General features: G+C 38.8%; 1 protein-coding gene across 6 annotated transcripts in view; it reads left to right on the forward strand.

The window, feature by feature from the left end:
- The window catches only part of Ak9 (adenylate kinase 9), a 115,702-nt gene that overhangs the window by 20,079 nt on the left and 78,673 nt on the right, over positions 1 to 16,950 (forward strand). For all 6 annotated transcript variants that reach the window (XM_033757527.1, XM_033757529.1, XM_010638976.2 and 3 more), the window contains 5 exons: positions 3,247 to 3,321; positions 5,258 to 5,356; positions 8,822 to 8,961; positions 9,048 to 9,228; positions 12,501 to 12,645. In XM_033757527.1, coding sequence (XP_033613418.1) covers positions 3,247 to 3,321; positions 5,258 to 5,356; positions 8,822 to 8,961; positions 9,048 to 9,228; positions 12,501 to 12,645 — 640 coding nt within the window. The remainder of the gene's footprint in view (positions 1 to 3,246; positions 3,322 to 5,257; positions 5,357 to 8,821; positions 8,962 to 9,047; positions 9,229 to 12,500; positions 12,646 to 16,950) is intronic.

The raw sequence follows: 16,950 nt of genomic DNA on the forward strand, positions 1-16,950 counted from the left end.
TTAGTATGACCATGATTTGATAGCTTGTCGGTAAAAAGTCCAAAAGTGGAGAACTTCTAGGTCCTGCATCAAAACATAGATAAATATTAATTTCCCTAGTGCCAGCAATACAAGAATTCAAAGCAAGAATCTAGACAGATCCTAAGCCTAAGTGACACCTGCAGAGTACAGTAGTCAAAGGATCGCCTTGCATACGTCCTGCTCTGTGTTCCAGGGTAAGCAATACCAGGTCTCCGTCCTGCCTTTCTTGGAATCCCACACTGACACGTGAATCCCATGTGTATCCATTTCCTTAGGAATGTTCACACCCTTCATTTTAGTAAATCTGCTCTTAATCTGGCTTCAGGAAAGACTAAGATATTGCTTCGTTCAGATCATGGTTATTTATGGTTAAGTAATGTTGGCATAATCTGCTGTCCATCTAGAAAAAAACAAATGCTAAACTCCAATCATGAACAATACTGTGAAAAACAAAATGCACTGGGGGAGTAAGGAAGTGATTTTGTGCAGACTATTGCAATATGGAGAATATTGATTAATGAAGAACTTCGAAAGGAGAGGGAAGTGGACCTGGGGTTTATGGAAGCAGTTAAACAAGTATCCTTGGCTCTCATGGAGCCATGAGGAAGGAGGGAGACAGTTTTTATTTTTGTCTGAGTTTATGAGAAATCAGTGTTACAAGAAATAATTCCAGAGATGAAATATTATATCTCCTAACCTGTTAACTGTGTGATATGCTGAGCTTTTGTTCTTTAGAAGTCGAAGAATGAGCCCTAGGAACAACAAAGGTTAAGAGTAGGAAGATATTTGTTGATAGGACAGCTCCTGAGGGGCAGCGGGAGCGCCCCAGTGGGTAGCCTGGGGACCCCACTTTACAGAGGAGTTTTATAGGACGAAACCCACCTGGGTGCAGGGTGGGCCACAGCATGAACACCCGATAAGGTTACAAGTCGTCACTTAGGTAATGGTGTCCAACTGGGAAACAGTCATATAAGAAGTGTGAATGGAAAGAACAAAGACCCTCCTAGGAAGTGGTGGATCAGAGGTCTCGGTCACCACCAGGGTGGCTGATGTCTATCTAGACTTCATTAGGTCCAGGGTTTGTTCTATGAGGAAGTATCCAGGCCTGGAAGTCCTGTCTTTTCTTTATCTTGAGACCCGAATTTAGCCAGTGTGTCTCCGGTGCAGATGTGGTATGTTTCTCCTTTGTCTTAACCCTCTTGAGGACCCTGCCCTATCTGACTGCCTATACTCTTTCTACCTAGCTCATCTATCTAATAATAGGATGAAAGTGGGGATTGTTTCTTGGCCATCTCTATTTCCTGGGAATACAAGACTCAGAATTTAACATAGTTGATGTACAAAAATAAGATCCATTTGATTTTAAATATTAATGTTAAAAACAAATAAAAGAAAATTTAGAAGAATATTGATGTATTTTTTTTTTTTGCAGTGCTGGGGATCAAACCCAGGACTTCACACATGCTAGACAACTACTTCACCACTGAGCTATATGTCCCTAGACCCTAATATAATCTTGAAATTAAGAGAATCGAAACAAGAAAGGAAATCTAGAAACAATGAAAAGATATATTTGATAATTAAAATATTTTATACTGTGGAAGATGTCATAAAAAAGTCAAAAGATAAATTATAGAAAGAAAATATTTGCAGTCCACATGACAGATAAGGGTTGTGGAATTTCCATGATTATTAGAGAAAAGAAACAATCTAATAGGAAAATGCACAAAGGGTATGATTAGGCAGTTAACAAGGATGGTGGTGTGGCCAGGGTTTACAAGGGAATAGATTTAATACAGGACACATAATTTATAGGATTGTTTTATAATAGTCACCCAAAAAGTCAAATGTAGAGGAGTGCAAGAGATTAGCCGTACACTAGAGACCCAAAGAATCCTGCTGAGGACCTGGATCCCACAGCAGTGTCCTGCATAAGTCCAGCTAAAGGCCTAGAGTCCAAGACAATGTCCCTCATGAGTCTAAGGATCTGCACCCAGAAAGCCCGGAGGTCGGTGGTGGGAGCCAGAAAACCTGCACTGATGGGGTGAAGGATTGGAGCCCCCAGGCTGAGGGATTATACTGGGGCCAGAAAGTGACGCAGGGACGATCAGAGCTCCTCAGCTGAGAACAGCAGCCATGCCCAGGGACAGTGAGGCCTGAGATCTCTCCCAGTGAGAACAGCCAAGTTTGCCTCAGGAAAACTAGCTGCAGGAACTTCTAGAAAATTGACAGCCCACGGTGTTCCCCTCCAGTTTTATTTTTATGCTGTTGGCAACAGTCTTCATGTGGGTCTTCCACATCTGACCACACTGATTCCGTCCAGCTGGGTGTTCCATGTTGACCATTGGTTAATCTACCACAGATGGATATCTGAATGCTGTACCTTGACGGGGAAATAAAATGTAAAAAAACCAATCACATTTTTAAACTTAGTTTGGCAGACTTATCAAAGCTGAAATAGCCAGTGGTGGCAGGAAGAAACCAGCATCCTCAAATACTGCTGCTAAGAGCCTTGTATTGCTACAGCCTTTTGGAAAATCAATGGGCAATGCCTTTAACTTTAAAGCTAAATCTAGCCTGTATATTCAGAGTACTGGAATATAGTAAAAAGATGTTTACTCAGTGTTACTGAGCATTTGTGTGTGTGTGTGCAGTGTTTGTGTCAACGAGAAGAGAGAGAAGAAACATTTGGTGAGGGTGTGACGGGCCAGGAGGGTACCGTTCACTGCTTCTGTGTGCTTGTCTCACTCCCTCACTGGTTGCTCTTAGTGTAAGTTACTTTTGTAATTATCGAAGAGCATTATGTAGTTAAGAACATTAAATAATTTTTGCCTATTTGAGATCATAATGTGTATATAACTTTGTATCTTACTTTTTCACTTAACATTATTGTTAACTTTCACCTATACTTTTGCAAGGTCACTGGTAATATAATTTAATGGTCTTATAAAACTACGCTGTATAGATACAGGATAATTTTTGAGTGTTCCTCTGTTCTTTGACAGGTAGGTTAAAATATTTGGTTGATTACATTCAACAATTTCTCTTTTTTTAGTTTTAAAAATGTGTTATTACTCAATAATTGCAAAACTAACGTGTACTATGAGCCGGCCCCAAACTCACAACAATCCTCCTGTCTCAGCCACACAAGTGCTGGACTTACAAGTGTGCAGCACCATGTCCAGCTAATCCTAGTATATAAAGTTTTTTTTCTGTTGTCTGCAGAAAGTAATGGCTGAACATAATCCCCAGTATCTCATTGAACTTGATGGAAATAAGTCCCCTGAGGAGCTCTTTATGGTAAGTTCACTGTTCAGTAAGAACATCTCTGCTGGAAAAATTTAAAGCTTGTGACCATATTGTTTCTATCTCAATAAATGGAAATGCACATTTTTAACACCATTAATTTTTGAAATTTTTCTTTTGACATTTTAAACTTGATGTTATATTTATTTATCTATTCCTATTTAAATCAAAACTACATTTGAATTTAAAATCTCTCCATTTGAATTCAAAAACTACCTCAGAAAAAGTAAAACTAAATAGCAACCAATAAACACATGGTAAGGTGCTTAACATCAATCTCAAGGGAAGCCTAAATCAAACCTAGAATGGGCTATCGCTTGACACTCACTAGGATGGCCAAAGCTAAAAAGACAGCGAGAAGTGTTCATAAGGATGTGAAGAAGCTCGTACCTAAAAATATTTTACAAAAAATATGGTAAGTCTTAGTCCAACACCTAAGTATCTGGCATTAAGTATGATAAATTCTCAGGATATGGATAACTCCACTTTTTACCATATATGGGACACAGTATAAGGGGATGGAAGTACTGAGAGGCTTGGTTGAAACTTTCTGAATTTATGAAGGCTGCAGTTTTGAACAGATACTGGTGCAGGTACTACTTCTGCCCACATTCCATTTACCAAAGTGAGTTACACAGTGAAGCTCAACACTGAGGGCTGAGGAAGTAAACCAAATCCAAAGTGGGAGTTAACAAGCCAAGAGAGGGAAGGTTTCATTGTGAACAAATAACACGGTCTTCTACCACAGACTGCCAGGATTTTGTCTGTCTCACCAGCCTGTGTCTCAGATTCTGTGCTCTAGCCACTTTTGTCTTCTAGTTTCTTCTGTATAGTGTCGGTATTCTTTTCCTTGTGTTGTTGCCATGACAGAATATCACAAATCAGCTTAAAGTGACAAACTTTTGTCTCACAGTTCTGAAGGCTGGAAGTCTGAAGTTAAGGTGTAGGTAGGACCCTGCTCCTGCCAGCCACTCCAGTGTCCACCCTTGCCTCTTCCACCTTCTGATAGCTGTGTGTATATTATGGCTTACAGCAGCATAGCTCCAGTGTCTACCTCGTCTTTTTTTTTCACCTTTAATTGAGTTTATTGTTACATTTTAGGGATACAGTACAGTTACATTCATTGTTGGGATCTTGTACCTCTACATGGCAAGTCTTGATTCTCATTTTTTCCCCTTACCCCTGCCCTCCCTTCACCACCTCCTCCCCTCCCCATCTACAAACACTTTATTTTCATCTTTTCATTATCTCACATTTTTTTCTTTTCCCTTATTACCCTTCCCCTACCCATCCCACCTTCCCTACACCTTTAGCTCCTTTCTTCCCATTTCTAAATTTGATCATCTTTGCTTTGCCCAGAGAGGTCCTATAGACCCAGATCTCAAGATGTGAGCATTTAGGATCCAGTGGGAGACTATTAACAGTTTGAAATGTGTCCCTCAAGGAAGATGAGGCAGGAGGATCACAAGGTTGAACTTAGCCTGGGAAACTTAGACCCTGTCTCAAAAATACTAACTAAATAAAGGGCTAGGGACATATAGCTCAGTGTCAAGCCCCTGGGTTCATTCCCATGTATATATGTTAAAGCTCAAAGCCCAAAGCTCAATGCCTATAAATGTGACCTTACTTGGAATTATATAATCAAGTTAAGATGAAGTCATACTTAGTCAGATGGGCCCTCATCTAGTATGGATTAGCAGAAGACATACAGGGAGAAGATGACTGTGACAACAGAGGCAGAGATTGGAGTGATGGAATCCAAGCCAAGAAGCACTTGCCCATATACCACTGACGCCAGAAAGACGCAAGCAAGGGTTCTAGCCTGGTACTCAGACAGAACGTGGGTTTGAGACTTGAGCTGATCTCTTTTTCAGAATATTTGAGATAATTCAGATGCCAATGTAGTTAAATATTTGATCTTTAAATTTAGATGGTAATGGAACGACTTAAATATCTGAACCTAAAAAGAGCAGCTGTTTTAACCAAACTTCAGACTGCTGAGGAAGAAGTTAATGACATAATGGATAATGTAAGTTCTATTTAAATGAAAGTCAAACTGTATGGTATTTGTCATGGTCTTATTTTGTATCTTTTCAAGGTCTAAAAGGAATTTCATGATACTTTTTATACAAATGGATTTGTCTTCTAGGAAAGAGCTATACGTTAGAACAGTGTTCTTTTAGACAACAACAGATACAACAAAACTAGTTTCCAAACAAAGAACAACGGTAAAATCAGAACATTAACTATAGAGATAGTGAAAAAGAAACCCAAGTTCACTTTAAGAATTTCATAACACCGAAGAAAGCCCTCAGCTCTAAGTTCTCATTTATTCAGCCAGATGTTTGGCTGTTCCCGACGCTGGTGGACTGTGGATGTGAGTGTGATCAAATTACAGCTGCTAGGTGCTAAAAGGTGGCAAAGACTTGGAATTGGAATATGAGATTTATTCTGGGAAGTTTAGTTTTACTCTAGAAATAACTCTTGTCGGGATAGAAATTTTTTAGAGTACCAGCATCATAAATAGTTATCATAATTCAAATAAACTAATCATTGAAGAAAGATTCACTCCAGAAAGAGTGGCCATGTCCAGAACTCAAAAACAACAAATGCCTGTGAGGCTGTGGGAACGGGTTCTAAACTGGTGGTGGGAGTGTAAACTAGTACAACCACTTTGGAAGTCAGTATGGAGATTCCTCAAAACACCACAAATAGAAACTGTATTTGACCCAGGTGCACTTTTTCTAGGTATTTCCCCCAGAGGGTACATGACCCGTGTACAGTGGAACATGCATAGCCATGTTTACGGCATCCCAATACGGAATAGCTACATCTTGGGAGCCGTCTATATGGCCACCAACTGATAAGCAACGAAGAAAATATGGTATTTATGCACAACAGAGTACTACTTTGCCATAAAGAATAAACTTAAGTCATTTGTAGGGAAAAGGAATGCACTTGAGACCATAATGCTAAGTGAAATAAACCAGCCGCACAAACTTAAATATCACATCGCGTCTCTCATGTAAGAAACCCAAAGTATAAATACAGTGCAAACCAAAAAAAAATGATAAGAAATAGGGAGGTAGATACTTCGAGATGAGAAGGGGCCCTGGGCTGGAGGGAGAGAGTAGGTGTGAGAGGGAAAGGATGAGTAACAGAGATTAAGGAAACATATATGCATATGTGCCAGTTCCCCAAGATGAATGCAATTATTGTATATCACAAACATGTACCAATAAATCTAAGTGCTGTATGGTGGGAAGGTCCAGAGTTCTTCGGAGGGGCTCAGGTAAGTGTGGTGCTTGAACACAGTGGCTTTCCATGCCAACCTTCTGGGGCCCCACCCCACCCTACCCAGCATGGCGGGGGCTGAGTCTGCCTCCCATGATTGTCTGGTTCCGTAGGCTTCAGTCTCGCAACGGAGACAGACTCGGTGGGAGGCAGAGGGGAGGGTACGCGGACCGAGTAGAGGGTAGTGTAGTGAACTGGCCGCCTGTACCCTCTCCAGAGATTTCCATTCGGCCTCCTGTTTCTGGTCTACCTTCATCCGCCTCAGCGGTACTTGGTCCCAGGTCTTTACAGAATTTTTCAGAGTGAATCAACTGACTTCTTGGCGTCCCCTGTCCTTGCCACATCCATCTTTGCTCCCAGAGGTAGTTTTCATCTTTCTAAGTCAAGTACCCCTCGTCACCCAGCTGTCTGGTTTACAAAGCTGTATCCATGGCTGTTCAGTTGTTAACCCTGACCACCTTCTTTGGTCTCTTCTCCTATTCTCTGTGTGCTTATAAGCTTATTCTATTTTTAAAAATTCCTCTACAGCCATTTTATCAAGGTTGCGGGAAAGCACGGATGCGTGTGTTCAGTCTGTCTTGTTTCGGTAGCAGCCACTCCTGCACACCTCTGTGCGTCATTCAGGAGCTGCTCTTGTCTCCCCTCAGCACCTGGCAGTGCGGCTTAAAAGGGCGTGAATCTGAGTGGGGACAGGGCCTGCTATTTCACCACCTTCTCTGTGTTTGAGCAGGAAGTGGGGTGAGAACAAAGTGATTCCTCTTGACTCCTCTGGGCTGTTTCTGTCCTAGCTCATTGTCTAGGCCTCGGGGAAGGCTGCTCACTCCTGTGTCCCGCAGATGGGGTGCTCAGTCTTCCGCAGCTGCCCTAGCCCTTGGTGGCTTCCTGACCATTGAGCTCTCCTTCCCGCCCTCCACTCGGCAGGCAGCATCCCTGGAGCGTGTGCCTCTGCGCTGTCAGCGCTGCGAGGACTCAGGCACGACCACAGTGCCCATCTTACCCATGCTCCACGGTCAACCCTGGAGACCGCTGATGCATGTGCCACCCACGTCGGAAGGATGGAAGGAGCCACCCTGGTCCCTTTCTTCCTGAAAGTTGCCCACTGTGCCCTCTCTCCAGTTCTTTCCTACCCAGATGGGACAGCATAAAGTTAGACAACTCTTTAGTTCTCTTGAAGTCTGTAGAGACAAATGCTTAACTTCTACAGGTCACAGGCAGGAAGGATTACTAAGGGAACCTTCAAATTTTAAGAATCAAAGAACCACTCATAGGATGAGTAAATGCAAAAAATAATTTGTATAAAATATGGAACTCTTTAAAAATATTAGTGAATTGATTAAGAATGTGGCACATTTTAAAACTTTTAAATAAGAAATTTTCAGACTCTAATTTGTGAAGCAGTGATAGAAAATGCTCTAATGCTTATCCTGTCATATGATGGCAATGCTCAGAAAATTTTGAGTAAGGTGTCTTATTTACTTTTCTCATTACTGAGACAAAATATCCAATCCTCGGAGGAGGAAAGGTTTGTTTGGTTCACAGTTTGTAGAGGTTTCCATCCATAATCAGCTGGCTCCAAGGCAGGGTGGTCTTCCAGAGGGGAAACAGTTTGTGGCGGGCAGAAGGTAGAAAAAAGCAACAAGGGACAACTTCAGCTCTTTCTATCCCTTGTATTTTTATCCAGGCTGTTTAGGGCGGGCAGCACTCACACTTCTTCTTCTTTTTTTTTTTTTTTTCCAGACTGACCTAGATAGAACTCGCTAGGTAGCCCAGGCTGGTCTCGAACTCATAGCGATCCTCCTGCCTCAGCCTCCCAAGTGCTGGGACTACAGGTGTGCGCCACCACACCTGGCTCAGCACTCACACTTCTAATCCTAGTGCCCTTGAGCCTAGCACTGCACCGTGAATCAATACCAACATCACACACTCTAGATCCAGCTGCCTCTGAAAAAGCTCTGCCTAGACTGTATGAGGCTTTGTGGGGACATCTACATACTGCCTTAACATAAGGTTTTCTTACAGAAAATTAAACTAGTCTTATTAACTATAGGACAAGTGTAAAATGTGGTGATTAGGAAAAAAAATTTGTATTGTAAATTATTTCTTAAATGGGAAAGCTTTATTAAATAAGTGAAATATTTAATACTCTCATTTTAGCTAAATTTACATTACACTTTTTGATGTAATATTTGTATGTTCACAGGAAGAGCTATTCCGTACTCTTGCATCTTGTAAACTTATTGCAAAAAGATACAAATGGCACAGGAGTCAATGGGGACGTATGTGTCCTGTGGCTTTAAAGGAAGGTAACATTTATGCAGGATTGCCTCACTTTTCTGTGAGGTAAGTAAGATTTTCAGAGCTTAATTTTAAAACACTTTTAAAACCATACCTGTTTTCAGTTGTTTATTATTACAGCTTATTTTAAGTTTTCTAGGTAAGATATACTGCCTTTCATCAGAAGAAGCATTAAAAACATTTTTATTGAACCCACGTCCATATCTTCTTCCACCTATGCCAGCACCACCGTGTAAAGTATTTGTATTTGGCCCTCAGTATTCGGGGAAAACGACACTTAGCAATTTGATTGCAGAGTACTATAAAGGAAAGGTAACTATCATCTATCTATCTGTCTGTCTGTCTATCTATCTATCTATCTAATCTAGATTATAGTTTGTAGGATTTTATTTATTCTCAGGTTTCTACTTTTACACTGCCAGCTGGGAGAGTTCCACTGGACATGGGGCGGGGAGACATCCTCCTTGCTGTTACTGTTGCTTCCAAATAATTATTCTTCCCTGCTTCTCTTCATGTGTTTAATGAGCTTCACATGTTGCTTTTCCTATGAAAAGTCATATTACTGCATGCAAGAGAACTGCATATCACCAATCATATTGATGGTTATTGGTTACATAGTGATCTTTTAGCCATTTTACATCCAAACATGATAGATAATCTATGGCTTGTATTTACACCTTTTAAAATTTTAGTTATGTGATAGAATTTGGATTAATATTTAGAGTATATAATTTTCCCATTTAAAGTAATGAAAATTTATTTCAGATCCCAGAAACTATGAAAAAAATGTTTGTTATTCTAAGTTACCAGGTTTTGGAGTGATACGTTATGGAGCAATTGGATAATGAATATTTCTACAACTACTTTTTAATATTATTTAATCAAAATATAAAATATCTCCTTGATAAAAGGCTTTGATTTTTTTTCCTGGTACCAGGGATCAAACTTAGGACCTTGCACTTACAATGCAGGTGCGGTACCACCGAGCTAAATCTCCAGTTTAAAGGCTTCAATTTTTGAAAAATGATATAGAATAATTTGACAAAGAAAAAGACAAGCAACTTTAGAAAAATAGGCAACAGGTAGCTAGAGAAAAATCACACAAGATAAATTGGCTTCCTGTTGGATGATAAGAAAACATTAAATAATAAAAAGATACAATTATTCACCCATAAGTGTGGAAAAAGATGTCTTTTATTGCCAGAGATGGCATGTACGAATGGCAAGTTCATACAACTATTGGTGAAATTATAAATCGTTACAATCTTTCAAAAATAATCTTTAAATCCCAGCCATGATGTGATCCGCCATGTGATCCTAGGGAGGAGAGAAGCTCACAAGTTGAGCCCCGTGATCACTGTTTACACCAAGCAGAGGTGACGTTTCCACTGAGCTGGGGAGGCTGTGGTGGGAGGGAGTTCTGAAGCGGGTGGAACTGCGAGGCAGAGCGCCGGAGGAGAGGGGTCTGCTTGGGGCAAGGGTGGAAGTGAGCAGAGGCCTGTGCGTCTGGGGCTTGGGCTACACCTGTTCTACGTGAAGCTTCTCAAAGCTTGCCAGAGGACGTCTACTAAAGGGCTGCAAATGAAGTGGGGATCCCAGGCTTTGAGCAGGGCTGGGACACAGGAGAGTTGTGGCCCAGTCAGGAAGGAAACGCCTTGTTCATAGCCAGGACGTCACGCTGATGCGCAATATTAGGAGTGACGACCTGCTGCCTACACTAAGGCTTATTCCACACCGGTGCTAACAGAGCCCAAATCACCCTCAGTAAGATCTAGGGAATGAGTTTGGAGATCGAGTCTTGTCAAACCTGGAAACAACTTGGGCTTTCCGAACAACTTTGGATATAACAGAGCAGCAAATGGAAGTTCAAATGTGATGAATCAATAATTAAACTGTCTTCTAGAACAAAACCCAACACTGACACTCTTCAGAAGAAAGTAACAGGGTTCCGAAGTCTCTGATAGTGTGACATCTACACTGTCCAACATATAACGAAAACTTATGAGAAATAAAAAGAAACAGGAAAATGTGACCCATATCAAGAAAAAAGAAGGTACTAGAAACTGACCCTGAAATGAACCAGATTTTGGAATTAGCAGATACAGTCTTTAGGGTAGCTTTATAAATATGTTTGAGAACTTAATCAGAGAACATATTGAGAATCTTGTGAGATAAATTTAAACTCTGCTTTAGAAAAGAACCAAATGGAAATCTTATAACTAAAAATACACAACTGATCTGAAAATTTTACTGAATTAGTTTAACTGCTGATTTGAGTTTGCAGAACTTGAAGACTGATCAAAATATTTCAGTCTGAAGCACAAGTGGCCAATAAGTATATGGAAAAAATGTTCAACATCTTTAACTATTAGGGGAATGCAAATCAGAATAACTTTAAGATTGCAATGTACCCTAGTCAGAGTGGCTATATCATCAGGAACACGAAACAAGTGCTGGTAAGGGTACAGGGAAAAAGGCTGGCAACCTTAATTAATACAACCACTATGGAAATCAGTATGGAGAGTCCTCAAAAAACTAAAAATAGAAATTCTGTTGGATCCTGTTATACCTCTCCTGGGTATTTTTCTGAAAGAATTAAAGACATCATAGTATTGTAGTGGTACATGCATACCCATGTTTATAGTAATGTAATTCATGATAGCTAAATTCTGGAAACAGCTTAAATGCCCATTCACAGATGAATGGGTAAAGAAAATGCAGTATATGTACAGTGGAATATTATTCAGCCATATAAAAGAAGGAATTCACGTAATTTGCATTAAAATGGATGAACCTAGAGACCATCATGTTAAGTGAAATAACTCATAAAGTTAAATGTCATATGCTTTTCCTTGTATGAGAAACCTAAAATTTACATAAATAAAATAATAAAAATAAAGGAGAGATGATAGAAAACTGTAAGGTAGATTTCTGGGGATGAGGAAGAGGGTTTAGGAAAAGGGGAAGAATAGAAGTGGGGTTAAGGAATGGAAAATGATCGAAATACGTTTATATGCAGTTCCCCAGAAGTGAACATCCCTGTAAAACATCAGTAGAAGAAAATAAAGTAAATTGTAGAAGAGGCAAAACTAAATTATAGTGACAAAAACCAGTAGTTGGAATAAAAGGTGGAAAGAGAGTTAGAAGAGGTACAGGGTTAACTGCAAAGAAGCATAAAGGAAACTGTTTGGGATAGTAAAGAAATGCTGTATATTGACTTTGGTTGTGGTTATATGTAAATATTTGTAAAAAGTCATCAAGTTGCATATATAAAATGAGTACTTTTTGTATGTAAAGTGTACATACAAAGTTGATTTAATGTGTATAAAATTTTGTGGTTTAAACCAGAAGATTTATACATAACCTGAATATAAATGTATTTTGTGTATCTATTCTCTCATGTGACATTTCATTGAAGAAAAAAAACTAAAATTTCAGTGGACTTGGGACATAACTCCAAAGATACTTCAAGCAGTATCAGCATCTCTGACATACAGAGATATAGATAAGTAAATAGACTGATAATGTGTTTAGTATTCACAGTACCTTTTGCTTGTGTTGATTTTATCACATATTCTTTGCAGGTAGTTGACTATGCCAAACTTGTTCAACCACGTTTTGATGAGGCCCGTGAAGCATTAGTAAGAAATACAATAGCTCAGGCCACCGAAGAAGCTATTAAAGTTGTGGAAGAAAAGCTTCTCACAGAGCTACAAGCTAAAAGACAAGGTGAACCAGTTTTTTAAATATATGTTTTTAGTTTTGTAAACTATCTAGCCATGCTACTTAAGGGCAAGGACTTTATTTTTCTTATATGGTGCCCTTGGGACCTTGCAAGTTTGCATTCTCTTAATAAATGTTTGAAGGAGTGGATATATATAAACTGATTATGTGCGTGAAATTTCAATTATAGATTTCTAAGGAAAGATATCGGAAAGAGCTTCTGTATTTGTATGTTTTTAAAAACCTTTTTTGAGTCTTATATACCGTACTGACCATTATCTACACTGCCGATTACAACAAGAATTTGCTCAAATATTAGGAGATTTGTTTTAGGCTTATATGTTACCCCTGCTTATAAGTGAGTCTTTATATTTGGGAAATATTAATTTCAAAATCAGGAAGCCATAATGTGAAAATGGAAGCCTTAGTGATCATTTAACACAGCTCTCTAATTTTACAGACAGAGCAGAGGCATATGGAAGTGAAATGGCTCTGAAAATCATCCCAGTGGCAGCATAGATGAGGCTAGAGCCTTTTCCCAAAGTCCCGAAGCGCTCTCTATTTCATTGAATGTTGAACACATTTTTAAGAATAGGCCCAAGGGTTTACAGTATTTATTTTTCTGTTTTTCTCCAGGAAAAATGAGAATTCTCATTTCTTGACTACTTTTGAAATTCATGGATTGTTTTTGGTAGTTGGGATGTTTGTCAAGAGTGATATTGGATCTCATGGTGTAGATTACCTAAAGTTCTTCTCTTAACAGTGCACCCTTAATGTACTATTTAGCCTGCATTCAGTTATGATTGTTTGGGTTTCCCAGAGGCTATGACAATATACTGTCACCAGATATGACCTTTGGTGTCTCAATTCCAAATATTCTTTTCCTAATAAAGTGTTTCTCACTATGAAAGCAGTAACAGTTAATACGTATTGAGCACTTACTACATGCTAGCGCTGTGCCAACTGCACCAATTATCCTAGTTAGTCCTCATAACAGGCTGCAGGTAGGGCTTTTATGTCTGGATCTAGTGGATGAAGAAATTAAGGCTGACAGAAAGGTATGTAAGTTGCCACTGTGGACAGTGAGCAAGGGATTGGGATTCAGGTCAGGATCTATGTTCTTGTCCTCAGTCTCAAGTGGAAAAGCAAATGCAAGGAGAATGCACACATCCTTACTCCTCAGAGATATGCCTTGTTAGGGATTTAGTCTTCTCTACCTGTCTTTTTTCCCCCTATTTTTATTTTGATGATTGTGATCCCGAATTAAATTCACTTATTTTATTTTGTTTTGTTTTATTTGAATCCAGGGCCTTTGTATTGAACTATAATCCCCATTTCTTTTTCTCTGAAAGGCTGAGGCAGGCAGATCCCATTCACTAATTTTATTTATTTTTTATTAATTAAGTTTATTGGCAAATTTTAGGTAGACATAGTGATCACATTCATCATAGGGAATTTGTACTTGTACACGATACATCTTGGTTCTTATTTTTTCCCATTCCCCTTCCCTCCTTTCAACTCCTCCAGCCCTCCTTATTTAAAAAAGCTTTGTTTCCATTTTTCCTTCAGGAAGATGCCTTTAGTTTTTTGAGGAATCTCCACACTGACTTCCACAGTGGTTGCACCAGTCTGAACTCCCACCAACAGAGGAGAAGGGTTCCTTTTCCCCCACAGCCCTGCCAGTATTTGTTACTAGTTGATTTGTTAATAGCCATTCTTTCTGGAGTGAGATGGAATCTCAGTGTTGTTTTCCTTTGCACCTCACAAATGATCAGTGATGTTGAACATTTTTTCATATATTTATTTGTCGCCTATACTTCATCATCTGAAAAGTGTCTATTTTAGGTGCCTAGTTTTGGATTTGCGGGGCCTGATTTTTTTTTGAGTTCTTTTTGTATTCTAGATCATAGCCCCTTGTCTGAGGAACACCTGGTAAAAAAGTGGGTTGCCTCTTCACTCTGTTGGTGGTTTCTATTGCTGTGCAGAAGCTTTTTAATAAGATGAGATCCCAGTTGTTGATTCTTTGTGATAATTCCCATGCAACCAAGGTTTTGTTCATAAAGTCTTTTCCTATGCCAGTACCTTCAAGAGTTCTACTTAACCTATCGTCCAGTAGATTTAGTGTTTCTGTTTTAATATTTATTTTTCCCCTTGTCCATGCCCTCCTTCCCCTCCCCCCCCTCCCCTCCCCATTTACAAACACTTTATTTCCATTTTTCATTTTTTTTTTTTAGTGCAAAAGCCCTGGATTTATTCATCAGTACCACACACAAAAAAAGTAATTACCTCATAGGATTGTGTGATAATTGGATTGCTTATTTTTTTTCCAGCTTTAATTGAGTTTATTGGTACATTTTAGGGATACAGTACAGTTACATTCATTGTTGGGATCTTGTACCTCTACATGACAGGTCTTGGTTCTCATTTTTTCCCCTTGTCCCTGCCCTCCCTTCACCCTCTCCTCTCCTCCCCATTTACAAACACTATTTCCATCTTTTCATCTTCTCACATTTTTTTCTTTTCCCTTATTACCCTTCCCCTACCCACCCCACCTTCCCTACACCTTTAGCCCCTTGCCTCCCATTTCACAATGTCAGTTATCTCATTAGGATCTTATGTACTATTACAGTTTATTCACACCAGAGAAACTATTCAGTATTTACACATGTGTGTCTTATTTATTTCACTTAGGAGTATATCCTCAATATGTATCCATTTTCCTATGAATGAATCTAACTTCTCATTCTTTATGGCTGAGTAGTACTCCATTTTATAGAAAAACCACATCTTCTTTATCCAGTTTCCAACTGATGGGAAAATGGGCTGTTTTAATATTTAGATCTTTGATCCATTTCAATTTTAGTTTAGTGCATGATGGAAGATATGGGTCTAGTTTTAATCTTTGGGAAATTGAAACCCAGTTTTTCTAGCACCATTTATTAAGGGGGCTCTCTTTCCTCCAGTGAAGGTACTTGACTCCTTTGTCAAAGATGAGGTGGCTGAGTGTGTCTGGATCTTCTAATCCGTTCCATTGATCCTCAGGCCTGCTCTTTATTTATTTATGTATTTATTGCTGTTTTTTATCACAGTAGCTTTATAGTATAATTTCAAGGCAGGGCTTGTGATGCCCCCTGCCTTGTTTTTGTTGCCAAAAATTTCCTTTGCTTTTCCAGGTCTCTTCTTGTTCCAAATGAATTTTAAGGTTATTTTCTCTAATTCAAGAATATTTTTCCATTTTCTGATATCCTTTTCAATCTCTGTTTTCAGAGTGCCACAGTTTTCAGTGTAGAGGTCTTTTACTTCCTTTGTTAGATTGATTCCTAGGAATTTTTTATACCATTGTGAAAGGTTTTGTTTCTCCAATTCCTGTCTCAGCGAGTCTGTTATTTGTGTACAGGAAGGCTGTTGATTTTTGAGTGTTGACCTTGTATCCAGCTACTCTACTGAATTTGGTTATTAAGTCCAAAAGTCTTTTGGTGGAGTTTTGGGGGCTTTCTATGTAGAGTATCATGTCATCTGCGAAAGAATGACAATTTAATTCTATTCCTATCCTTATTCCTTTTCTTTCTCTTGTCTAGTTGCTGCCATTCAATAATTTTAAAATGCTTTTTTTGTTTGGTACTGGATATTGAACTCAGGACCTTGCACTTGCCAGGCTACTACGGTGTCACTGAGCTAAATCCCCAGTCTTTCTTTTTAACTAAGATGAGATCATTGTAATAAATTTTGCATTGCATAGGTATCTAAATTTATAATGGTGCTCTAACATTACAAAAACATTTACTAAATTATCCCTGTTTACTGGAGACTTGAAACGGCTTTATTTCAATATTAAGTTTGAATGTATATGTGCATAAACCTCTGCATTTTCTATTTGATTGTTTTTAACTGTTACTCCCTTCATTATGAAATGCAGCAATTAAGATTTTATGAAATAACTTTAAATCTAGTAATACAAATTTGCACTCAAACCGTTGTTTTAAACTTTTCCTTGAGAAATCTTTCTATTTGTCCCATAAAATGAGGACTTACTGTATACCAGAAACAGTACTGGAAGTAGGGTTGCTTGTAGCATTTTGTCACCTCCTACAACAAGTCTGGTGGGCTGATGGTCTTACTACTATGCCATAATTTGGCAAAAATTCTCATTTTTGCTATTAAATTTTCACATGCAGGCATACAAAATTTCTTTTTATTCACATTTTTGTGTTGTCCCATACATTTTTATACCTTTGTGTATTATCTTTACTTTTCTTAACAGGTTTAAGTAATAAATTAATGTAAATATATATAAATAAATATAAATAAAAT

This window comes from Fukomys damarensis, unplaced genomic scaffold (assembly GCF_012274545.1).
Source record: "Fukomys damarensis isolate Sample0158 unplaced genomic scaffold, DMR_v1.0_HiC HiC_scaffold_30, whole genome shotgun sequence".
NCBI lineage: Eukaryota > Metazoa > Chordata > Mammalia > Rodentia > Bathyergidae > Fukomys > Fukomys damarensis.